This window comes from Carassius carassius, chromosome 39 (assembly GCF_963082965.1).
Source record: "Carassius carassius chromosome 39, fCarCar2.1, whole genome shotgun sequence".
Lineage (NCBI taxonomy): Eukaryota > Metazoa > Chordata > Actinopteri > Cypriniformes > Cyprinidae > Carassius > Carassius carassius.
Genome location: NC_081793.1, coordinates 11401507 through 11428512, shown reverse-complemented (window position 1 = coordinate 11428512; position 27006 = coordinate 11401507). Strand labels below are relative to the sequence as shown.

The 27006-nt window shown below is 39.2% G+C and overlaps 2 protein-coding genes across 9 annotated transcripts in view; one reads left to right on the top strand and one right to left on the bottom strand.

Annotated features, from left to right (window-relative positions):
- acbd4 (acyl-CoA binding domain containing 4) overlaps positions 1-16037 on the bottom strand; it is a 37221-nt gene extending 21184 nt beyond the window's left edge. Inside the window, exons 1-9 of one of the 8 annotated variants that reach the window (XM_059530680.1) lie at positions 15982-16037; positions 15804-15850; positions 15447-15593; positions 15127-15247; positions 14899-14983; positions 14631-14751; positions 14422-14550; positions 14050-14138; positions 13739-13883 (exon numbers count right to left, since the gene is read on the bottom strand). In XM_059530680.1, coding sequence (XP_059386663.1) covers positions 13739-13883; positions 14050-14138; positions 14422-14550; positions 14631-14751; positions 14899-14983; positions 15127-15247; positions 15447-15519 — 763 coding nt within the window. In that variant the 5' untranslated portion in view covers positions 15520-15593; positions 15804-15850; positions 15982-16037. The other 7 variants (XM_059530679.1, XM_059530681.1, XM_059530685.1 and 4 more) reach the window with 7 other exon arrangements.
- Positions 16038-16604: 567 nt separating this feature from the next.
- plcd3b (phospholipase C, delta 3b) overlaps positions 16605-27006 on the top strand; it is a 112807-nt gene continuing 102405 nt past the window's right edge. Inside the window, exons 1-6 of the mRNA XM_059530677.1 lie at positions 16605-16653; positions 17138-17232; positions 17685-17852; positions 25175-25403; positions 26118-26247; positions 26523-26748. Coding sequence (XP_059386660.1) covers positions 17166-17232; positions 17685-17852; positions 25175-25403; positions 26118-26247; positions 26523-26748 — 820 coding nt within the window. The 5' untranslated portion in view covers positions 16605-16653; positions 17138-17165. The remainder of the gene's footprint in view (positions 16654-17137; positions 17233-17684; positions 17853-25174; positions 25404-26117; positions 26248-26522; positions 26749-27006) is intronic.

Genomic DNA, 27006 nt, shown 5'->3' with positions numbered 1-27006 from the left:
TGGTTGAGCTAACTCGGAACGAGCGCTCATTCTTAGATGAAGAGGGAGATGAAGGTTTCTTGATTATAGACAAGCAGTTAGAAAAGCAATATTCACCCCAGAATAAGATCTCTCCGGACCTCCAGTCGATGGTGGGTTGATGTTGAACCATCCAGGGGCATCCCAGGATGAGCTCGGCAGTTGACTCCTCCAGCACCATAAACGAGATCCTCTCAGTATGAAGACATCCAATCTGGAGAGTGATAGTTGGGGAAAAATGACGAATCCTTCCTCGACCCAGGGGTTTTCCTTGGATAGTTTGTACTCGGAGATCTTGATGAGCTTTGCGTTTTAGAAGGTTTAATTTTTCGAGTAGTTGAGTGGAGATGAAATTCCCTTCGACACCGGAGTCGAGTAGGGCTTGCGCTGAGACACAAAGAAGAGGGGTTAGGAGTAGTACGATTGAGAGTTTCAATTTTAGGAGGAACTTGAATGGTGCTTACCGCAGTGCGCGGGGGACGAACAGGACAGCCACTGAGGAGATGTTGATCAGAAGCGCAGTACAAGCACAGATGATTCTGAATCCTTCTTTGACGTTCAACAGTGGAGAGATGAGAGGAGTCGATTTGCATGGGCTCTGGTGCTGGAGGAGTGAGAGAAGGTGCAGGGAGCGGAGAACTGGCAGCGGCTGGTGATGTGTAAACACAGGCTGTGAGACGTTGAGAGACTTGAATAGTTTTTTGGATGAGATTCTCGAGACCCATAGCGTCATCATAAACAACCACTAGTTGCCGGATTTTCGGATTTAAGCCGTGTCGAAACACTGTAATTAAAGCGGACTCGTTCCAGTCACTAGAGGCCGCCAGAGTGCGGAAACGGAGAGCATAGTCACATACCGAAGATGATCCTTGATGAAGATTGAAGAGTTGGTCATGAATGGAGAGTTCTTCAGCGGACACACCGAAAACCTCTTTGAAATGTTGGAGAAAACTGGAAAGAGACTTGGTTATGGGTGATTTAGAGTTCCAGATAGATTGAGCCCATTGAAGGGCGCGGCCAGATAACAGAGATATAATGAAAGCAACACGGGCCGAGTCATTATGAAACAGATGTGGTTGCATTTCGAAATACAGTGAAACCCGGAGAAGGAAGCCGCTGCAGTTCTCCGCCTCGCCTGAGTATGTCGCTGGTCGGGCCATGGGACTTGCAGAGGCAGCTACAGAAGCAGCGGGTGTTTGCGGAAGTGAAGGTGAGTGAGGATCTTGGTGATCAGCAGCGATGACAGGAGGATTTTTTAGAATAGCTTGACTGACGGCTTGAACCAGTTCAGCGAAAGTGTCCCGCTGCGGCGGATCCTCGGGTTCTGATGCAGCTTGCATAGTGATGGTCTGGCCTTCTGTCACGTAATCACAAGAGGCAGACAGGTGGTAAGTTGAAATGAGATTTATTAAACAAGTGCAACAGCACCGGGATGCAAAGGTGAGTAATGAAGTTGAAGATATCGTTCTCTGTGACTTAACTGAATGGTAACCAAAGTCTCTGGTTTAGGAGCTGGAGGAAGAGTTCGGGAGGGTTCTCAGAAGGAAGACGGAAGGCTGACGGCTGATGAACGGGAATGATGACTTCAGAAGGTAAGTGGTTTTCTCTGAGGTGAGTAGCTCGGGTGAGTCTGTTGTCAGTGGTATTGACGAGGCAAGACAATGACTGGTGAGTGAGAGTGGTTTATGAAGGGAATGAGATGATGAAATGGCCAGGTGAGGGTGATTAGTATTCAGGGGAGAGTGAACGAGAGGGTGGAGCGAGTGAAGATGACGGCGTGGCTGTGACACCTGGTTTACACACACTAACACATTTCAAATATTCAAATCGACTGAAAGGATTTTTAGGATGCATTAATTAGGAAACGTGGAACCTGGAACACTTCCCATAACACATGATGTACTTGCTACATCATTAGAAAAATGGCATCTACGCTAATATTATTCTGTTTCTCTTTTTCCAAGGTCACCATAGCAGCCAGGTCCAGTCTGTATCCATATCAGATGATCACTGTAGTCACCCGGATCCAGACCAGATGGTGGATCAGCACCCAGAGAGGACCTCTACAGCCCTGAATGTCACCAGGACAAGTAGATGAGACCCAGCGACAGATCCACAGTCAAGACCTTGTCTTCTAGACGGCCATCGGGACAAGACCACAGGAAACAGATGATTCTTTTGCACAATATGACTTTGCTGCAGCCTGGAATTGAACTGTTGGTTTCATCTAGCCAGAGGAGAACTGGCCCCCCGACTGACCCCTTTTTCACCCAATGTTTTTTCTCCATCCTATCACTGATGGAGTTTGGTTCCTTGCTGCTTTTGCCTCTGGCTTGCTTACAGGTGCACCTCAAAAAATTTGAATATCATGGAAGAGGTCTTTATTTTTTTGTAATTTAATAAAAAAAGCAAACATTCTTATATTCTAAATTCATTGCACACAAACTGAAATATTTCAAGTTATTTTTTTTATTTTTATTCTGATGGTTAAGACTTACAGCTTAGGGAAATAAAAAATCCAGTATCTCAAAAATTAATATTCCATTTTGAGCTTGACTAGTTTGATTAATTTTGAGTATACATACTGGGAACCTCTTGGGCTTGTTTAGAACATGCAACCACAATTATGGGAAAGCCTACTGACTTGACAGTTGTCCGGAAGACAATCATCAACACCCTCCACAAGTAGGGTAAGCCACAGAAAGTCATTGCTGAAAGGGCTGGCTGTTCACAGAACGATGTATCAAAATATATTCATAGAAAGGAAAATGTGCACAAGCAACAGGGATGACCAAAGCTTCGTCAGAAGAATTTCACCCGGGGTAAGGAGAAAAATAACTGGACTGTTGCTCAGTGGTCCACAGTCCTCTTTTCAAATGAAAGTAAATTTAGCATTTCATTTGGAAATCAAGGTCTGGAGTATGGAGGAAGACTGTAGAGGCAGAGAATCCAAAGTCCAGTGTGAAGTTTCCAAAGTCAGGGATGATTTGGGTTGGCATGCTGCTGGTGTTGGTTCACTGTGTTTTAACAAGTCCAAAGTCAATGTAGCCATCTACCATGAGATTTTGGAGCACTCTATGCTTCCGTCTGCTCACAAGCTTTATGGAGATGCTGATTTCATTTTGCAGCAGGACAAGTGCCAAAAACACTTCCAAGTGGTTTGCTGACCATGGTATTACTGTGATTGATTGGCCAGCCAACTCACCTGACCTGAACCTCACAGGGAATCTATGGGGTATTGTAAAGAGGAAGATAAGTAACATCTGACAAACAGACTGGATGTCGATTGGGCTATAGGAATTGAGTTCAGTGGTGGTGGGAAAAGGGTTTATCATTCTGAACATTTATACACCTTATGAGAGTCCCTAGAATGAAGATAAATACCTTAATAGGTTGGCTTTTGTTATATCCTTTATTCAAGATAATGCAACCACATGCTTTTTTATTGTGGGTGATATGAATGCAGTTGTTTCTGGTGGTAGTTCCTTATTTGCAAATCACTTAATTAAGATTTGGTCTGATAATGGTCTGGTCCTCTCAAGTAAAGAACCTGCTAAAAGTTACACGTATATCAGTGATGCATAGCATGCAACCTCATGGATTGATCACTGCATCTGCACAGCTGATGTACATGATTCTTTAGAGTCCATGATAATTACTTATGAGTTTGCCACTACTGATCATGTGCCTTTTTCTATGTCTATAAATCTGGGCAATTTACCTACACTTTTGTCTATGAGTAACAACATGCAGGTAGGGCCTTATGCTGAGGCTAGAAAGGCTTTAAAAGCTTGGGTTGAGTCAGGCAGACATAAACGGTCCTGTATTTGAGTATAAGAAACAAACAAATGCAAATTTTAAGTATGCACTACATTTCATCAAGAGGAATGAAAATATAATGAGTTCTGACTCTCTTGCGAAGAAACTGCAAAATAATAATCAAAATCATTTTTGGGAAGAAATAAAGCGAATGAACAATTTTAAAACTTTTACCAACAAATATAAGTGGGGTAAGTGGGTCAGAAGAGATTACTCAAATGTGGCAAAAGCATTATTATGAGCTGTTTAACCGTGTTAAGTGTAACTCTTTTGTAGTAGGTAACAGTGATAATGAGGAAGTTGTGAATGTCTCTCCACAAGAAGTTTATGATGCATTTGTGATGCGAAAAAATAATATGGCATGTCTATTTGCAAGTAGAAAGTTATATCCTCTGCTCGCTATTTGTTTTACTGGGTTTTTAGTTCATGATATTTTACCAGATTCTATCTTATCTGTTATTTTAGTGCCTATTATTAAAAACAGAGCAGGTAAAATAAATAGTATGGGTAATTGCCGACCTATAGCTTTGGCCAGTATTTTATCCAAGATTATTGAAAGGATTTTATTGAATAAGATGGAACATTTTGTTCTTACTTCTGATCACCAGTTTGGGTTTAAATTGAATCATTGATATGTGTATTTTCACTCTAAAGGAGATTTTAGATTTGTATAAACAGGCATAATTCCAAAATTTTTAAGTGTTTTATTGATGCTTCTAAATCATTTGAAAGTGTAAATCATGAAACATTACATTTGTAGTGATTTTTTTTTTTTTTTTTTTTGGTATGCTCATCAATTAATGTATGTAAAATGGGGTAATTGTGTGTCTGTCAGGATATACACTGGAGACAGAGGTATTTGAATTCAACACAGTGTTTTGTTCTTAACAAGAGTTCGTGAGAGGGGAGTAGGAGTTAATTTCAGGTGCGGGTTCTGTGATGATCACTTCGGTGAAATACAGGTTAGTTCGTCAATTGTCGAGAAGTCAAAGCCACACAATTCCGGAACACTAATACTTGTCTCTTTGCTTTTACAGGGGAAGCCACTGCCCAGAGAGTCTTACGAGAACACAGGAGATATCGAAGCTCGTAGGGAATTCAGGTAACTGGTTTATCACAGGCGTCCTGGAGACAGGAGAACAAAAACACACAGGTTAGCTTCTCAATGGTAAGTATACGTTACTTCTTGAGGTCTTCTGAAGTCAAGGTGAGCTGGAGACAAGATTGTGAGGTCGATTCCTTTTGGAGGCTTGACAGTGAACTGGTGCTAAGGTGAGTGCTTTATAGTGCCATGCTGAGGGTGATCAGGTGCGGGTGATTAGTACCCTGGGGAGTGTGAGCGTGAGCAGTCTGCCTGGTCCCTGACACTACCCCCCCCCCCCCCCCTCCAGGGTCCGGGCCAGCGGACCATGCTCTCCGACGTCGTCGAGGTCTGCCTCGGGGTTGTGGAGTGGGTTTCTCTGGATGCTGGGTGTGAAACTCTGTGAGCAGACTCGGGACGAGAATATCTTGACGATGCACCCAACACCTCTCTTCTGGTCCATAATCCTCCCAGTCCACCAAGTACTCTAATCGCCCACCACGACGATTATGACTACAGGGCTGTCATAATCGGATGTCCCGTGTGGATAGCCATACTAGTTGGCCAGGCTGGTAGGTAGGGGTTTGCTGACGGTGAGCATTTGCGAAGCGTTGATGGCGGTTTACAGCCTGTTGAAGGTGGTGGTGTGCCTGGTTCCAAACTCTCTCGCTGTTTCGGAACCAGGTGTTCACCTCGAGAACATCAGACGGTTCCCCAGACCAGGGGAACAGGGGAGGTTGATAACCGAGAATGCATTGGAATGGAGTTAGCTTGGTAGATGTCTGTCGGAGGGAATTTTGGGCATATTCGGCCTAGACTAAGTACCGGTTCCAAAGATTTTGGTTGTGGTGGCAAAAGGTCCTGAGGAAGCAGCAGATGTCCTGAATCTTGCGTTCCGTTCGACCATTTGCCTGTGGGTGGTAGCCGGAAGTGAGACTTACTGTGATGTTTAGAAGTGCAAAGAACAACCTCCAAACCCTCGAGATGAACTGAGGCCCCCTGTCCGAAACAATGTCTTCTTGAATGCCAAAGTTGCAAAATACATGTTCAAACAGAAGTTCGGCTGTTTCAAAGGCTGTGGGTAGGGCTTTCAGGGGAATCAGTCTACATGCTTTGGAGAATCTATCTATGGCCACAAGGATGCAGGTATTACCGTCCGGAGGGAGGGAGCTGAAACTTTGAGTTGCCAAACAACAGCAAAGAAACCTTAAGGATCTAGAAAGGATCTGTAAAGAGGAGTGGATCAAAATCCCTCCTGAGATGTGTGCAAACCTGGTGACCAACTACAAAAATGTCTTACCTCTGTGCTTGCCAACAAGGGTTTCTGCACCAAGTACAAAGTCATGTTTTGCTTGGGGAAAATAATTTAGAAGAATGATCGTGGATCTAATGATGTAGACGAGAACGGAAGTCCTTATATGAGCATTTCTCCCGGAAAAGCATGCCCGTGCACACACATTGACCAACGCGCTTCAAAATCGCCACAGCGTTGCATAGAATTTGTTCAAGAATGCCTTCAAATAAGTGCATTTTTGGATGTGAGGGAAAGTTTACCGTGTTCAGCTTCCCCAAGAACGCAGCGTTACACGAACAGTGGATGCAGTTTGTTTTTCCGGGGCAGCAACGGAGTGTATCAAGTGCGTTTGTGTGTTCTGGTCATTTGAGTGACGAATGTTTTATAAACAAGGCCCAAGTCGACGCTGGATTTGCACATCATTTGCTATTAAAACATGGAGATAAAAGAGCCCCTGTGATAAAAGACCCCATTCAGCACATAAGTGAATATATGCTAATGGAAACAACACGAAACATCAGTATTATAGCTTCGCTCACGGCACGCCTCCAGGAGCTCAGCTTTCACGGAAAGAATCACCGCGGGTCATGTGACAAGAACTAAACATTCAGCTTCATTCTTTCCCGTAATAACGTTGAAAGCTCAGCCAAGATGAAGTAACAGCTGATTATAGCTGTATATGGATTGCCATTTTGAAATACATTTAGTAGCAGAGTTACTGAAAGCGATTTTTTGTGCTGCAAATCCATTTATCCTTTGCTGAAATTTCCGCGTCTTCATGGAGAGAGCGCGTCATTGTTGCTTAGCAAAGACAGACGCCTCAGGAGCGCTTCTGCCCGAGCGCTTTGGAAAGGAGGAGAAAGCGACGGGCCTAACATTTTCCACGCGTTTTTAGGCGCGATATGTGAACGGCCCCTTATTCATTCATTAATTATTTTTTGCTTGCATATATGCCATGGAGAATCACAGAAAGTGACCAAATTAGTTTTTTTTTTTTTTTGCAAAATTCGAATATAATTTTTATTTATCGAATAATTAGAGCAGAACGAAAATTCGAATGTTCAACTATCCGTGCACACCCCTATTTACAATGTTCCCCGTGGTGGAGAACACACATTCGGAGCGCACAGACGTGCCTGGCTACTAGCTATTATTCGCTTGATTTGGTCATGGGCATACGCTACAATACGTTTAGAGTGCCCTCTACTGGATAAGATGGCAAAGAATAAAATAAAAAACAAACGGTCTAATCATAGACTGTAAAAAATGCGCTACACATGGCATTTTAAAAACCGGATATTTTATTTATAGTTCGATTACGGATATTTCACGTCATGTTCGAATGCATATTCGAATATCGAATAAAAAGTGACACCCCTACTACTCTATAGGTCCTCAAGATCAACATGAGATTAGGTGAAACTGTGTATGTTATGTACCCTTTAAAGGAAACCAACAATAAAAATTGCAGATCCTTCATTTCTTCGTAAGTGGGCAAACTTACAAAATCAGCAGGGGATCAAATAAATATTTTTCCCAAACCTGACTTGAATTGTCCAGAAAGCAGTCTGGATTTAAATGATTTGAGCAGACATAAACAAATGTTGGTGTATTCAGCGGCACATTACAATAAAAAAACAAAAAAAACAATCAGTAGGGGTGTAACGGTGCGTGTATTCGTACTGGACCATTTCGGTACAGGGCTTTCGGTACGGTGCACGTGTGTACGGAATGACCGAATGCAATATTTTGTTTGCGGAGCATATACATTTTCGTGTTTCCAAACGAACATATTAAGTGGCGGAAGTCTTTGCGTTCAGCGCAAATCCCGCCCTGCAGCTGATTCTACAGGCCGGTGGCTGTGTTACACTGGCTGTGTGGCGTGAGCGTGGCGTTTCTGCTGTTTGTCACTTGCGTGACACCTGCTTCGCGTTCTCTGTGTCTTTACACACCAGAATCGTGCCTGACGCGGCGCTGGCGCGCTGCTGCTACTATGGGTGACATTGAGGGAGACCACCAGGATCTTGTCTTCACTACAACAATATCTATTCTTCATGTTGAGCATAAATATAAAGCCTACTGACACCGTCAACAGTATTGACGGCAAAATAGACTGTTTGACAGGTGCAATATGCCAGTGTGTCACCGGCCTAAGGTTTTAAAAAGGCATCACGCGAGTGTGAACATCACTACAACTAGGAAAAAAACGATTGTAATTCAAACGCAGCTCCCGTCGGCATTTAAACAGACCTTTGCTCTTAATTCCGATCGGGCCAACGCAATAACGAAATCTGAGCAGGTCTAAAAACTGAAACTGTTCATGTTGCACTTTACACTTTGGAAAAGTTATCTATATTTTTTAAATATGAGCAGGCCTACAAGCTGGGATTGGTAATGCTGCACTGTAATCATAGTTATTTATTTATATTTTTCATTATATTTTATTATATGATATTGGTTTGAGACTGAGAGTATTTTATTTAGTGGAGAACTTTGCAGCAGTATTTTATTTCTTATTCTTTTTTTATTTTATATATTTTATTAAAAAGTATTAAAAAAAAATACAAATTGTAAACAAATTGTTAAAAAAAGTTTATAGTAATAAACAACCTGCAGTTTAATGTTTGCATTTCTTTCCCTTACTGTACCGAAAATGAACCGAACCGTGACTTTAAAACCGAGGTACGTACCGAACCGTGATTTTTGCGTACCGTTACACCCCTAGTCCTCAGGGACTCTTAAGTTGGGAAAAAATTAAGACTCTTATGTACATCCAACTACAAAACACCTGCATTGCTTACAAGGCACTGTTGTCGCTATACCTGCTTGAGCGCGAAGACAATGCCAGTCACTATACAACTGGGGGAGGCCGGAAATATGCTAATATGGGACAGTCTGTCAGCCACCGTGAATGAGGCCTGAGCAGTATGACATCAAAATGGCTAGATAATTTAGACTGTTTAGGTTTTTGGGCGATAAAAAAAAAAGGGAATTGATTTTTATTATTGTAGGGTGATTGTGTCCACACACTGCTAAGACACATTTATATGCAAACATCATGTAAAAGTTAAGTGCATCCGATGTCTCCTTTAAAAAATAAAAGCGTATATACTAGTGGTGGGCCGTTATCGGCGTTAATGTGCTGCGTTAACGTGAGACTCTTATCGGGCGATAAAAAAAAAATCGTTAATCTATTCTCAAAGTTGGGTTGGGAGCTGGGTCTATACTAAGCAAGCTATGATGATTTTCACCTTGATATTTTATATAATCGACTGGCTGAGGCCAGCCTAAAAACATGCTCAGGACAGTTGACAGCCACTGCTGCGCATCGTCATGAAAGCTTATCTTTTTCACGTGTTTTTAAGGCTTACCGCTTGTCGATTTAAACATTAAAGTATCCAAAAACAAGACGCGGAAAAGCTGAACAGAGTAGCGGATTACTCGCGCGCTGTGTTTGGTGCGCACGAGAGAGAGAGCCGCGTATCACGGACAGCGACACTGAACCGAGCTCTCTTCTGCGAAGTTCTCCTCGAAGTCCCTCCTGCACCTGAACGAACAATAGAATTCGCAGTTTGAACAAACAAAAAGATGTGAAAGAGCCCAATTCAGTACTCACGGTGTTCAGGGCTCACACAGAGAGAGGCGTCTCAAAACACTTGAACATCGAATTTGCTTATTTTTGTTCTTGTGCCGACAAATACATACAAAATATGTCAAAATATCCACCTTGGAAATTATTCTCGAAAAAACTGTCAGTTATTTCTTAAGTGAAAGCAAACAGTTGAGGAAAAAAATGGGATGTGTACTATATTGGATGTGTTCATCGTCTCTTAAAGTGACCGCGCCTAATTTAGCTACTAGCTGCTGTAATGTTAATCCAAGAAAATTAAAGAAAGAAAATCACCCACTGCTCTTGACTGAATTACTTTGTAGTTTTAACAGCCAGACCAAAAATTATTCAGACACCAGATATAATTTTTGTTATATATAGCAAAACTGTAATTATGTGAGAAATGTTGAAGGTGTCTGAATAAATGTAGGTTTGATTGTATATTTCATTTTTACATTGAAGACTATCCAGTGCTATTTTACATTTAATTATTTGGTTTCTGTACCTTGACACCTACAAACTTGAAAAAAACTTAAAACAATGTGTAAATAGCACAAATAAATAAAAATGAACGAACATACAAATTAAACAATTTCAAACAGGGCCCAATGGTACAACCTTCACCGGGTCCCCGCTGACCCCAGCTATGGGCCTTCTCACGCCTGTTTCACACATACTCCGTCTGCAGTGCGTATGCAGTCCGTGTGGAATTAGTTTACAGCTTTTTCGAGCACTTTGTGATGCATTTTGGAAACAGGAGATGAGCCCCTTTTCTAATGCACAACCTAGCTTGATAAACCCCTTCTCAAAGACTTACTGTTTGTCAATTTTATTTGGGTAACACACATATTCTGAATGCCTTCGGCAGAATTCGAATGAGCCATTTAAATCTAGATTAATTTCAAGATCACAGTGAGATTAATCTAGATTAAAAAAATTAATCTATGCACACCACTAGTATATACATAAACTCAAATAGGATATTAAAAAGTTATCAAATACGCATGTGTCCTATTCTGTGTCTTAAATTACAAAAACAATGGTACTTCATATTTTAGAGCAATCAATGCAATTTGGAAAATAAATAAATCAAATCTCTATGTTTGTGAAAATACTTAGATGTAAACAGTAACCCCCCTTGTAAACATTAACATTTTTATAAGTAACTACCGTATTTTCCGGACTATAAATCACACTTTTTTTCATAGTTTGGCTGGTCCTGCGACTTAGTCAGGTGCGACTTATTTATCAAAATTAATTTGACATGAAACAAGAGAAATGAACTAATAGACCTGAACCAATAGAAAACATTACCGTCTACAACCGCGAGAGGGCGCTCTATGCTGCTCAGTGCTCCTGTAGTCTACACTGAAGACATAGAGCGCCCTCTCGCGGCTGTAGACAGTAATGTTTTCTCTTGGTTCTAAATAAATGCGACTTGTATTTTTGGACTGATGCGACTTATACTCAGGTGCGACTTATAGTCCGAAAAATACGGTAATTTAATTACACATTTTATCTCAGTAACTCTAACAGATTACAGTTACATTTATTTTTTTATTAAATTATGTAATTCCGTTACATGTAACTACTGTATTTTTCGGACTATAAGTAGCACCTGAGTATAAGTCGCATCAGTCCAAAAATACGTCATGATGAGGAAAAAACATATATAAGTCGCACTGGACTATAAGTCGCATTTATTTAGAACCAAGAACCGAGAGAAAACATTACCATCTACAGCCGCGAGAGGGCGCTCTACGCTGATAAGTGGTAGACTACAGGAGAACTGAGCAGCATAGAGCGCCATCTCGTGGCTGGAGAAGGTAATGTTTTCTCTTGGTTCATTTCTCTTGGTTCATGTCAAATTAATTTTGATAAATAAGTCGCACCTGACTATAAGTCGCAGGACCAGCCAAGCTATGAAAAAAGTGTGACTTATAGTCCGGAAAATACGGAAGTTACCCCCCAACACTGCTTATTGGTTAAGTTTGCCCCTGGCAGTGGCGTCACTTATTATAACATCATGGGCAACATAGTTCTCTGTATTAGATAAATGTAGGGCTGCAACTAACGATTATTTTGATAATCGATTAATCTGTCGATTATTTTTACGATTAATCGATTAATCGGTTTATGTACTTATATTTTAGTTTTTTCCATTTTTTCCCCAAGTAAATTATTAATAAATGGTCTTTATCCTTCAGCATAGATTTTTAAGAGATTTTAACCATTTTGCACTGTTATATCCTAATCAAAAATATACCTGGAGTTGTGTTATTGTGTTAGTAATCCTTTGTCGAACTCTTCTGCAATCAGAACACTGACCCATACTCTAGCAAATTTCACAAGGAGATTTAAAATAATGTTTTCACCATGGCAGTCCTAAGAGCTCCTAAAGTAGTTTAACATCCCGAACGAAGCTTATTAAGGAACCTTTTAGAACATATTTTCACTAAGAATAAGGATAAAACAGAATAAAATTGCAGTGCATTGTATTTTATTATTTACTGGGAAACAGCTTTATAGCTTTTGCTGAGAAATTGTAAACAATCCTTCGAATAAAGTGCCAGTGGCATGAAACCTGAATGGAACTCACAATTTAAAGTAAAATCCATCAGAAGGTTGTCCAGAAAAAAAAATTGGACAGTCACACACAAAAAACCTGCTGTGTGAAAAAGAGCAGTGAATACTTAGAAAAAAAGTGCATTTCAAATATCTTTAAACATTTACCTCTGTCATTCAGTCATAATTAGGCTGCACGACTGAATTTTGAACTGGTAAACTACAAACTGATCACAGAACATGTTTGTAAAGCTTTTAATGTTAACTGTTAAAAAGCAATGTTATCAGCTTTTACGACTAAACATTTGCAAACAACATTGTACTGGAGAATCTGCACAAATGAAAGTCTTAGGGGCCGTTCACAAATCGCGCCTAAAAACGCGTGGAAAAACGCTAGGCGCGCCGCTTTCTCCTTCTTTCCAAAGCGCTCGCGCAGAAGCGCCCCTGAGGCGTCTGCCTTTGATAAGCAACCATGACGTGCTCTCTCCTTGAAGACGCGGAAATTTCAGCAAAGGATAAATGGATTTGCAGCTCAAAAAATCGCTTGCTGTAGCTCTGCTACTAAATTTATTTCAAAATGGAAATCCATATACAACTATGATCAGCTGTTCCTTTCATCTTGACTGAGCTTTTAACGTTGTTACGGGAAAGGATGAAGCTGATTGGTTAGTTCTTGTCACATGACCCGCGATGCGCTTGCAGCATTCTGAAAAGTTGAGATGTTTTTAACTCGATGCGGTGCGGTGTTGGAAATAACGAACTTGAGCGCGCAAAAGACGCGATATGTGAACGTCCCCTTAAACAGTTCAGTAGTGCAGAGTTTACAGGTTACTCTTCTTTTTTGAAGGCTCAAAGTAAAGTTCTCCCACATCCCGCTAAATGCTGCAGAGACGCTGTTCGGGAAGCACGTGACATAAACGAGGCCAGCTATTGGCTATTCGCAACTTCTCCTGCTGTACTGGCTGAGTAAAACCTCCGGTGGCTCATTACTGCCACACTTTGGTCACCGCAGATTTGAAATATGCACGAAATTAGCCGTTTACGGCAAATAAAAGTTATTTACCAACGAATCGATGACTAAATTAGTTGACAACTATTTTAATAATCGATTTTTATCGATTAAATCGATTCGTTGTTTCAGCTCTAGATAAATGGTTTCAAGGCACATCACTGGGACTTGCTGACCCTAAAATCTTGAATGGTTATGTAAATGTAGGGATCCATGCATTTGAATATTTGTAACAATATTAGAAAATTTACCATAATATTGTTACATGGTGGCACTTGTAATAGTGATACAAGAAGTCAAAAGGGTGTTGTGGTTTATAATTTGCAATTAGATTAAACTTACCTGAGGGGTTCCTCCAACCCTGCTGCATCCCCTCTCTCCCTGTGGTTCTCCTCCTAATGGGAGGACCATGTCTATCTTCTGCCCCCTCACCACCATGTCCAGCACCGATCTGAATCACCTGAGAGAGAGGGCTGTGATGATGCACCTGGATTCCAGAGGTCTCAATGAGTGCATGCACATTCTGGGAACTGGTATTACCATCTCGCATTGCAGCAAGCTGTAAGTGCACAAAAAAAAAAACAACCTTGTGTACAAAATGCGGCACATAGATTGTTACGCACATTTTAATTAGAATTAGTAAAATTTTATACCTTAACAGTGTCCAGCTGTTCCAATGAGTCACAGAAGATTTCACTCTCTGAGTCACTAGCCAGCCCCTGAACCTCAGACACATGTGCCTCTACACACATATATGGCGATAAAAGAGAAGAAATATAGTGCACACAATCTTGGCATCATTTATTACTTGTCAAATGTTAAACAGGAAGTGTGGTAGGACAAGTCTGGATAGTGATCATAACTTGTGCAGGTTCCAATATAATAATAATAATAATAAAAAAGTGTAACATTTCAAATATTTGTTTGTACAAGCTTAATAAACTAATTTATATTGTGAAAAAAAAGTGTTTTGGTGGACTGCAAAATATTCTGGATCCCTCATTTATACATAATCACTACACTACCTGCACTATCAGATTGAAGTTGACTTTCAGGAACCATCTCTGTGTACTCCTGTTGAAGAGCTGGTTCTTGAGTTGCCCTCTCCACTTCATGATCACCCCAACCATAAGTTGGCTCTCTGGCATTTCCATCTTTAAAATGCACACCAAAATCATAGTTTTATCACATAGAACTCATTGTATTTTACCTAAATAAATAAATAAATGCACACCTGATCTGAGAGATAAAAGTGCCTCTGGAGGTCTGGGCATATCATGGATGACATGATAGAGAGGTTCAAAAAAATGGAAAAAGGATGCAGTCTTCTCATTGATTTGCATGGTGTCTATAACCTGTAATGAATACATGGCAGCAAATGTATTTATATGTAAAAAAAAAAAAAAAAAAAAAACAATTTTGGTTTAGAGAACATTTTGCTAAACTTACTTTTGCCTAAAGTTGTTTTATTAATATTTTAGTTATTATCGAAGCTCTCCTACCTCTTGTGCAACTTTCTTAATTTCATCCACATAAGCAGACATGGCACTCTCCCGACTCATGTCTCCAAACCGATTCCAAGCATCCCTGAAACAAGACCAGAAAAAAACATGCCATGAATTTAACCCGTCCTTTAAATGTTCTGAGCGCTCTGAAGACCATCACATGTACTTTAGTTAGGCACATTATAGTACCTGAATATGATGTTTATAACTTCTTAAAAGCTTTACCATTTGTAACGGCCAACAGGGTCCCAGAATCCTGGGCGTGACGCTGTACATGGGCCACAGACCGCCTGTTTGTACAGACCATAAAACCGCAGCATCACTTCATAAGAGGGCCTGTAGGAACCTGTGCAAGTGCAATTTAAAATTTACCCCTGGAAGCAAGAGCTGCTGCAAATTATGCAAATCAGTGTGAAGAGGTAGACTAATATAATTTATAGAGATGCATGCAATAACAAGCTGTGTACACTTTATATCAGCTACAAATTTTGTTAGTGTACATGATTACGTCCAATGTAGTTTTTGCATATGCCGAGCAAAGCTACCATTTTTGGGTAGGCTTTGAATGACGTCGACAGCCGCCTGAAAGCGCCTTAGACAGTCCTCAATCTCTGACATTGTAAGAGAAGGTATATCAGATGGTGTCTATTTTTCCAACGCTCCTGCAGCCGAATGTTCATTAACTGGACAACCTGTGAATTATATTTACTGGTGACAAATATGTCATTCTGTAATTAACAAATCAAGTCTCGGAAGAAATTGTTCTCTCAGATTACTTGTACGATTACACTTATTTTATATTTTTTATTTATTATTCCTCTTCCAGGAGACTTAGATTTTATGTCCTCTCTGATTTGTGGTTATTAGCCAGTGGGTCAAGCAAGTCGCGAGTTCCAACTCACCTGCCCTGTAACGTTACTCCTGCTGCCATTACATCCGAACCCTATAACTGTAATAAGACAATGTAATTACCAATCACATTACATCAAAGCGGTGCACCTTGTAAAATCAGTGAGTCTGAAAACTAAATAATGCTGTCTTCTAAAAATAAAGGGGGGTGGTGGGGGGTGGATCTTTCACCTCTTGGAATTTCGACCAGGAGATCACTTCCTGGTTCAGTCACGTGATGGGGTATTACGACGGTGATTGGCCTCTGTTCCAAACGAGAGATAAGAAAGAAAAAGAAGCTGAAAAAAAAAAAACTGTTTAATAATAATAATTTTGCCTACAAAAATGTGCAGTGTTACACCGTAAAATTAACATGTAAATATGTTCGACAATTAATTACTTATTTAGTTAATAGTAAAGAAGGTGTGTGAATATTTTATTATTTTTATATATTTACATTTTATTTTTACATTAAGAATAAAAAATGCTTATAGTTTTGTAAGAAAATATTGTTATTTTTTACGGTTTACCTTTAAACGTATTTCAGTGGCGATTCTCACTACTGGTGCGTTTAGCTTGCATACTAAGGCAAAATATTTTCTGAAAACTGTTTGGATTTAAATAAAAAAAAAAGTGCTTGCATCAATCATTACTATAGCTGGCAAAACAGTAATACAAACGTTAAACTTGTTTATTACCTTACGCTTGAAATAATTATTTTGATCAGCCTCGAGTTGGTTATTTATTTATTTATTTATTTATTTATTTATTTATTTATTTATTTATTTATGTTGAAATCGGTAGAGGGAGACATTTTGTTAATCCTAATCTCAGCCCAGGATCGTCTGCACATCGTTGTATATGGTAGGAATTCATAGTGTAGTCTGGTCATTTTCAACACGTTTTTTTTTTTAAATGGTCGGTGTTTTTACGTTTTGAATTGAAGATATTGTAGCTGTATAATTATTTATTTTTCTGTGTCTGTGTCTAATCCCATGTAAACGAGCTGCTCTTATAAATATACATCGTTGTTTAAGATTCAGGTCATAACGTATATATAGCACAATGACGTCCTTATTTGGTCTCCTAAATCTGTGCTTTATATGCTTTTAAGCGGCACCAGTTTCTATCGTTATATTTATGTAGAATATAATTTTTGTACATCGTAGACTGAAAAAAAAAAAAAAAACCGAAGCCAAAGTAATGTGATGTCATATAACAGCAGCTCTTTAACATTCGTGAGCTCATTAGACGGGGCAGTGTCTATTCTGTTTCCTGATATATACAGAGCTGCATCAGTACAGCACACTATCTAGACAGCCATCCGTTTATCACACAAATTCTCCAGTTTAAGACGAAAGAGGACCTACTGCGTCATGTTGAGAAAGAAGAATGTAGCTGGGACGTCCCAACTTAAACCAGATGATCCTCTGATAAAAATGGGTAAGACATTATTATTATTTATTTGTTTGTTCATTTGAAGGTTTTGCATACAGAGTTATATTTATTTTAGTTTTGTATTTGTGTTGGCTCTACCACAATGGGCAATTCTCATTTCAGTGATCATTTAATTGGTCATGGTCAATGAAAATGACTCTTTTTATGAGATATTTGAGTTGTCCTTTGGCCTTGGCTCATAAGAAAATATATCTAATATATATATATATATATATATATATATATATATATATATATATATATATATATATATATTTATATAAATTATTTTTGCTTTCAGTCACATTAGGTGATGTTATGGTTACATGCTAATTAGTGATATACAGACTTGTTTTGATTAGTTACATGGAGAAAACCATGTATATGGTTTATGGTTTATAACCATAATATGATTTTTAGAGTGCCACAATCCTCAGACTTATCAATGAACTTTGCAGGGGTCCAGGATGATGATGATGTGAAAACGATGCTGCAGGGCTCCTCTATGATGAAGGTACGTTCTCCACGCTGGAAGAGGAAGCGCATGCTAAAGCTGATGAATGACGGAGTCACTGTCTGGTGTGAATCAAACAAGGCCACCAACAAAGCCAAAAGTCAGCAGTCCTGTGAGTTGCCATACTTGGACATAGTGTGTGTATTTATTAGAAGAATTTCTGAGTAGTTGGCTGATTGTGAAAATGTTAAAAATAAGGTTTTTATGAAGCAGTAGGTGTGTAGATGATAAGTGATGTTCTGTATTCTGTGGTCTGGAACTGTAAGAGCCCCTCCCTGTAAATACACCTCCTATTTATGGCTGTCTAAACAGGCTTCAGGTCTACTGGCCGCAGCACTGACAGTCATTACAGGGCTGGTCTATTTGTAGTTCAGATGGGGGGTTTCTCTAAGCTTCACTGTACACTCTAATTACAGTCTGTGACTGGGTGGGAAGAGAGCAGCCCTTCACTTTATGGGTTGCTCCATGTAGTTAACATGAATTTATTATCATTGCCCTGGCAACTGTGCACATGGTTTAAATTAGAATGTTGCTATATAATTGATCTTAGTTAGAAAAGATCGTGTTTTGTGATGTGGCTGAGACGTGTGTGAACACCCCCTATTTTGAAGAATATTGTTAACCAAACAGTTGCTAGAAGCCATTGACTTCCATAGTATTTTTTATTTTTTCAGGTAAAAAAAAGTTGAGGGTGAATAAATGAAATGTTAATTTTGTACTATTTTCCCCCTGGGGTTTAGGAGTGTACAATGTGAAAAATCAGTTTATGAATATTATGAATGATTTAATAAAGCTCTTTAGACAAGAATGGGATTTTTTTTTCTTCAAAGATAATGACACCCCCAATATTTCAGCATGCCAATTTGGGAAACTTGGAAATGGTAATTAGGGGTCAAATTATCTCATACCTTTAAGAAAAATCAAGAATATGATTTAGAACAAAACTTAGTAAAATAAATACGTACATGCATACAGTGCACAGCATAAATGAGGCCACCTCCTTTGAAACCTAAAAAAAGCAATTGCCCTTTACTTACAAGACATGTTAGGGTTCTTTAAAGATATGTTCCAGCAAGTGTACTTGATCAATTACCAAAGAAGCATTTCAGAATTATTCAGAAAAATAAGATTTTCTTATCAGGGGAATATATATATACATAAAACATTACAATATACATTTTTTAATATAATATAAGCTACTATGTGTCAGGCAGAAGGGTTTGTAGGAAAGGTGCATGACAGACTGGAAGAAAATTATTCCTTTAATAAGCTTCAACACACGTGTACCTTTTGAAATAACATTAATCCAGGACATAGGAAAAAATAAATTGAAGCCTTTTAAAGAAAGGGAAACAAAGGAGCAAATGAGAGGATTAATATAACACCGGTGGAAACTAATGAATTGTGATTAACTAATAATAAGAACAGGAAATTAACCAAATGAGGACAGACAGAAACTAAATGGAAACAAACCTTTGACATTAGGGTTGTCAAAAAAAAAATTGAGTTTCGACTATTTGTCGAATTGAATATACAAGCAATATACACAATATACAATATACACAAATATACAAAATGTTGCATTCGAATTTTATGTGCGCCTTTAGGAGGCCGCCTTATCAGTGGTGCACAAGATGCGATGACAATGTAAGTGTTATTGCATTTTAATGTTTTTGTTAGCCGATCCAGCCACTAGATGTGGCACTACTGAGTTGTTCATTCAAAATATTGCTGAAAAAGAGAAGATCTTGCGGAAAAGATCTTGTTTACATCAAAACTGAAACCAAGCCGTTTAAACATATTTTGCGCCTTTTTTAAAGAGACATATATCACTGTTGCACTCACATTTTAGAAAGCCATGTAAAATGAATGTAAGTTAAACTTAAAAACATATCCCGACTTTATGGTGGGTTTTTTCTCCATGCAGCTCGTGTTTTTAAAGGGGTCATATAATGCGATTACAATGTTACAAGCTCTTGGTGCAAAAAGAAAATCTGTAAAGTTGCATAGACTGAAGTCTCAAATCCAAAGAGATATTCTTTATAAAAGACTTGCTCACGCTCCCCTAAAACGGCTCGTTCTAACATGCCCCCTAATGTCTACGTCACTATGTGGGAAGATTTGCATAACGCCGCCAAAATGTTCACGCAAAAAAAGAAGGCGTAACTTTTATTTTTGCTATTTTTGCTGCCGCCATTTCCTGGAAAAGTTGTGTTTTTCGTTGTGAAAGCGAAACTACTTTGTTTGGCCTTCCAAAAGAGGACATAACTAGAAATCATTGGATAAGTTGTATTTACAATATTGTTCCGGAACAGTTCAATACAAATATGTGTGTAAAGAATTTTATGGGGGATGAGGACTGTTTCCTGTGAGAGTAGCCTACAACGTGATGTTTTATTAACAAATTTCTGGAGGAGCACAGGCAGATAATCAACGTGTAATAACTGCACTATCCATCCAACCACCTCAAGAGAGAACCACGCGCAGATGATCAATGCTGCCAATTCACCATCAGTAATCACATCCTCTATCCATCCACCACAAAAGAGAACCACTATAGTAGCTTAATAATCATGGCAGCTTTACTTTCATTCTCTCTAGTCTTTCAGCATTCCTCCACCAGCGACTCTTCACCATTGACCCATTCCGGGGAGCGCTCAGCATTCGGGCCAATGTGTTTTGGAGGCATTGCCACAGTTTCTTTCTGTTATTCCAGACAGACTGGACTGCTGTCAGACTCCTTGTGCAAACAAAAATCTCACTGGATTATTACAATTAATTGCAAAAAAATAATGTTTGGAAATGTAAACTGATATAAACTAGCATTATGATGAGTTTAAGTATGGCACTGGATTGGCCACATAAGTTGCCCATTGTTTTTTTTTTTTGTTCTGTCCCAAGTAGGGATGTCAATTTTCGATTATTTCCATGAAGCTTTTCTGAAGCTTGCAGTGCTGCATGCCAAGCCGCCTGTGCCCTGCATGCCATGGCTATCCTGCGAGTACTCTTAGCCAGGGCATTTAAATGCACTAGGGTAGTACCAACCCAAGGTTGATGCAGGAGCTGGGTTCGGTGACTCAGCGATGGAAGTCACAGCTTGGTCCCTCGGGAAGGCGATGTCCACACTTGTGGTCCAAGAGTTCCAACTATGGCTCACCCTTGCTGAGAAGAGTGATGTCAACAAAGTGCACTTTCTTGACTTTCCCGTCTCCCAGGCTGGACTGTTTGCCGACGCTGTCGAGGACTGTACCCGGCAGTTCTCGGCAGTACAGAAGCAGACCAAAGCCATCCAACACATCTTTCCCCGGCATAAGGCACCCTCCACTGCGGGCCAAGCCTCGGCCTGCTTGTCGCCGTGGGTGCCCTACGTCCTCCAGAGCCACTCCACCCTGTCCTGAAACAACACCAAGGCCAACGCGTCGAGCCTCTCACAGGGCTGCAGTGCCCCCCGTGTCCCAGCCAGCCACTAAGTTATATAAAAAGTCGATGAAGTGGCCCTGACACGGGTAACCTGGAGATGTGGGAAGCTGTCTTTCTCAGGAGATGGTGAGACAGCTCCTTCACCCGGGGGAGGCCGGCTGGAGAATCTTCAGTTTTTGTTTGTTTCTGTTCTGCCACTGGATTAAGGGCCAGCGGTACCCACATTTTCTAAGAAAGCAATTTCCTCTTCCTTTGGGTTCTCAGGCCCGTGGGCTGACAGTGAGCGACACCGTTTCCTCACTCTCGCCCATGATGCCCCTGCTTGCTAGAATGCTCTCGATGATGCCTCTGTAGAAGGTGTACATGATTGGGGGCAGGGCTCTGGCTCTTCTCAGTTTGCGGAGGAAGTAGAGACTATGAATATGATGGGGTTTTGTTTTCAGCTGGGCCTGCACCATAAAGCCAGTCTTGTATGTCTGCATCTTTCTTGTGATTTTAGCGCCAGTTTACTCTTCTGCCCATTATTTAACCTACTGCCGAAGTTTACAGGGAACGATTTTTTTTAATACTCAGTAATTAATGTGTTTTAAAATTTTGCAAAGTACAATACTTCTAACTAAATGTAATAAAATGACAGATTTAAAAAAATAAAAAGTAGGAGTACACAAAAAAGCTACACAATTACAGTAATGCGAGTAAATGTAATTTGTTACTTTCCACCTCTGCATAAAACACATTGTAATTTGGGTGCAAAACGTTTTTTTTTTGCTTTCAGCACGTATATGTGACCCCAAAACTAGTCTTAAGTCGCTGGTGTATTGTGGCGAGTGGGGCGGGGCCGAGGGACGTGGGAACACGAGTGAGGCCGGCAGTGATTGGGCAAATCAGTGGCACCTGCGGCCCACCGCCGGTCTCGAGTCCCACATAGGAGATGGAAGGATATAAAACTGGAGCGACGACAGTGAAGGACGAGAGAGGACCAGGCCTGGGCGTTATTTTAGGTTTTGGTTTCATTTTGTGCGCACCAGTCGTCCGTGAGGGGCTGGTGCGCTGTTTTGTGCTTGTTTTGTAATTAAAGTTTCATTTTGATTGTCCGCCGGTTCCCGCCTCCTTCTTCCCGATGAATAGGAAGTCTTTTATCATTACAGGTATATTTTTAGCAATAGCCAAAAAAAATAAAAAGAAAAAAAAAAACATTGTATGGGTCAAAATTATAATTTTTTCTTTTATGCCAAAAATCATTTGGATATTAAGTAAAAATCATGTTCCATGGAGATATTTTGTAAATTTCCTTCCATAAATATATCAAAACTTAATTTTTGATTAGTAATATGCATTGCACAACTTTTTAAAGTTTTTGGACCCTCAGATTCCAGATTTTCAAATAGTTGTATCTCGCCCAAATATTGTCAGATCCTAATAAGCCATACATCAATTAAAGGTTATTTATTCAAATAATTGACACTTAATATTAAGAATATTAATGTATATACAGGATATTCCTTGAATCATACATCACATTCAAGAATATGCTTGTTTACTTATCAAAATAATGTAATATAAACAGATTGAACCATGTTCCCTTATAGTAATTAAATTGACCCCGTACACTGTTTACCCCTTTACATAATACATAACACCCTTAAACAATCTTCAAACCTACCCATACCACTAAACGTGTCCAAACCTGTATCACACCTCAAGTGCTGCACCTTAACAAAAACTTTGTATCTTTTTATAACATCTCTTAAAATCATCTGCAGATTTTCAAGATGTGCATGATCACATACGTTAAATGTTTAATGAAAGTGGTGGGCATAGATTAATTTTTTAAATCTAGATTAATCTCACTGTAATCTTGGAGTTAATCTAGATTAAAATGGCTCATTTGAATTCTGCCGAAGGCATTCAGAATATGTGTGCTACCCAAATAAAATAATGACTAAAAGTAACGTTAAGTCTTTTAGAACGGGTTTCTCAAGACAGGTGGTGCATTAGACCAGGGGCTCATCTCCTGTTTCCAAAATGCATCACAAACTGCTTGAGAAAGCTGTAAACGAATTCCACATTGCGCAAGGTGCAAACAACCTTACGCCTGTTTCACACATAATCCGTCTGCAGTGCGTATGCGTTTCGTATTTTTTTTACGCAGCCATGTTAACAGATTACATGCGGTTGATGTCCGTCAGTGCGTTCCAGTAGCGTTGCGTCTGCAGCAGTGCAGCGATCGTTTACGTACCGAGTAGCGGACTGCAAACGCGTCCTTTGTGAAAGCACAATGAGTATGAGTCCGTGCTGCTTCTACACCACATACGAAACGCAAACGGACTGCATACGCACTGCAGAGTATGTGTGAAACAGGCGTGCGTCTTGTCAAGGTTTCCATTGGGAAGCTTCTTTAAAAAAAATAATAATTCCCCGAAGCAAACCCGGCGGCATCTTAGCTGCATCCATGTTAGCACGTCACGTTTGATGTGGTTATTTCACAGTAGGCATACACACAGGTTTAAAGACTCGTTCTCGCCCCCTACAGATTCGGCTAGGTATACATCCGCGCTAAAATATCAAGGTGAAAGTCATCATAGCTCGCGTAGTATAGACCAAGCTCCCAACCCAACTTTGAGAATAGATTAGGGGCGATATTTATTTTTATCGCCCGATAAGAGTCTCCCGTTAACGCAGCACGTTAATGCCGATAACGGCCCACCACTAATATATATATATATATATATATATATATATATATATATATATATATATATATATATATATATACACTGTAAAAAATTACTGTGATTTTAACGGTAAAAAACTGTGAAAATGCTACAGTACAAACCCGTTTACTGGTTAACAGTAATTTCCTGTAAACTTTACAGGGAAAAAACGTAAACTTACGTTCCCAGAATTCTCTGCATTGCATTTCAAATTTTGTTTGAATTTGATGTTTTTTCTTTGAAATAACTATGTTTCTTCTTAATTTTTTCTCATCTGTTATGTTTATTAGGTTTGTATGTTACATAAAATGTTGTAAAATTAATGTTCATTGCATATTTCAGTTTAATGAGTCTCACCATGATGGTGTTTAGTGCTTGTGTAAATGACACCGTGCACCTTCTATGTATCTTATTATTTAAAAGCTGCTTGTGATGGGCTTTGTTTCACCACATGACTCTCTCATCACCACCTGCTTTTGGTGGTTACCAGTGTAATACAAAGGTACAAAACAGATTTCAGTGCTTCAATAAGTTCGTATATTAATATTATATCAGTTAAATTATGGTATTAAACTGTAAATATAAAGTAAAACCGTTGAACCTACAACAGTGAAACTGTTAAACCTACAACAGTGTAACTGTAACGGTTTTACCGTATTTTTTACGGTATAATTCTGGCAACCACAGCTGCCGGTTTTTTACCGTATATTTCAAGGAATATTTTTAACAGTGTATATATAACTAACTGTTAAGTATAATATAATGTTTGTAATTTGTTAATAATCAATTATTTGTTTTGGCACTACAGCGTGGAGATAAACCACTAAAAGATAATATATTATTTACAGGGATAAATAAAGATATGAAAACATCAGTTGATTTCCACCATAAAACAAATCTCTGTTAACACTAGCCATGTTAGGTTTGCATAAATCAGTATAAAACTTACCGTTACTATAGCTGACATTTAGGTTTTAGTGTCACAGCCATTTATTTTGTATAAAAAGTAAATTAAACCACTGACAGGACAGAAATATGGAGACCATATTGGAGTAAATAATCTATACTGTATGTTCTAGGCCACTGCTGTCTACCTCCTGCACACTGGCATGGGCATTTTCTAATTTTAGAGGCTTTTTTGGCTTATTTGGTCTACTGAATTATACATGGTCTGTGTTTTGGCTCAATCATTGTTTATTTTCTTATTTGTATGCTACTGTCAATATTAACAACATCAATTTAAATGTTTGATTAAACTAAGCCAGTTTTATCAAATTAAACATTCCTCTTTTCCTTTTAGTCTCTGTGATGGAAGTGGAGTGTGTGCAGGAGGGTTGTAAGTCTGAGACATTGAGAAACCTGGCCACCTCGCTTCCAGAAGAGCAATGTCTTACCATTGTGTTCAAGGGAGGAAGGAAGAGCTTGGATCTCCAGTGTGACACAAAAGAGGAAGCCAAGCACTGGGTCCGTGGCATTCAAACCCTGCAAGGCAGAGTCAATAACATGACCCAGAAAGAGAAACTTGACAAATATCCTTCATCCTATAATCAGATTCAGTTTTTACTCTACAGTCCCAGTTTATAAATCTGTGAAATGAAAAGTCCTTACTGTTATTTTCTAGGGATTTAGTTACCCTTCTCTTTTGCTTCAGGATAATAGTTGTTTTTTTTCTTGCATTCCTTTCCTTCAGTAGGTAACAAGTGTTGTGCTCCATCAGAGATTAATTGAGAATTGTTTTTCAAACTCCTGAATTTGACACAGCATTGCAGTTTTTAATGTAAGAAGGTAGAATTAAAATAAATATTTTATTGTAATTTGTTGGATATGAAAGTTGGGTGGTTGGATATGAAATGAATGAAAACAAGGCTGGGAAGGTTGAGGGTCTGATTATGTATGTACTTGTTGATTATTCAGCATATGCAACACCGAAAAGGAAAAAAGACCTCTGGAAAACTTGAGTTAAATTAGGTTTTAAAAGAAGATAAATTAAGGCGTATCCCGACCCTATGTTATTTTCTATTTTACTCCACTGCATCTCTCGCTTTTTTAAATGCAAAAACATCTTTTGTGTGAATTTTCACAGAACAATCTATTTAATAAACTGTATATATGCCCTTCATAGCCTCATTTTAATTTATGATAAACAAAATATAGCCACAACCCTAACTAATGTCTATTAGACATCTCAGCACATTTAAACTATGGCTGTTTTTTAATCTGTGTATACCCTTGACTGCTCTCACCTGGATCTATGGCTACCTGAAACAAGCTGACATGAACCATGATGGCAAGATGTCATATGAGGAGGTCCAGACCCTTTTCAAGATGATCAACATAGACCTGAGTGAAGAAAATGCTGCCAGCCTCTTTAAGGTCAGCCTTTATTTTCTGGTAGCACTTGACCTGCTTTGGGATGTTTCGAATAAAAACTCTTTAATCACGGAACAAATTTGCCTATGATGCTGAAAAAACAGACAATAATGAATACTAAAGACAAAATTCATTTTAAGAATAAGAAATAACAATACTATTACTATTACTATAATACTATAAAACATGCAAATTGTTGCACTTTAAATGCAGAAATGAGAATAAATTAATTTGCTTTATATAAATTAATTTGCTTTATATATGTCTTTGCACATCAGAGGTGTGATAAATCAGCAGACGGACGACTTGAACATGAGGAGATTGAACTTTTTTGCCGTGAGCTACTACGTCGGCCTGAGCTAGATGCAGTGTTTCAGCAGTACTCTGCTAATGGTTATGTCCTGTCCACTGTGGATTTGCGTGAATTCCTGAAAGACCAGGGCGAAGACCACACGTTTATACATGCTGAGAGCCTCATCCTTACCTATGAGCTCAATGAATGGGGTATTCACACTTTGCTTACTATGATTTTAACACAAAATCGTTGGTAGAAATCTTCTAACCGTTCAGTGATAAAAACAGAATACATTTGAGTAACCTCTTATTTTACAGTAATAATCAGTACTGTTTTATTGTAGGGGCTTTCAAAACTGTCCTGGAGCACCCCCAGCCCTATACATTTTGTATGTCTCCCTTATTTGAAACGCCCAAGTCTTGCAGTCTCTGCTAATGATCTGATGAGTTGAATTAGGTGTTAGATGA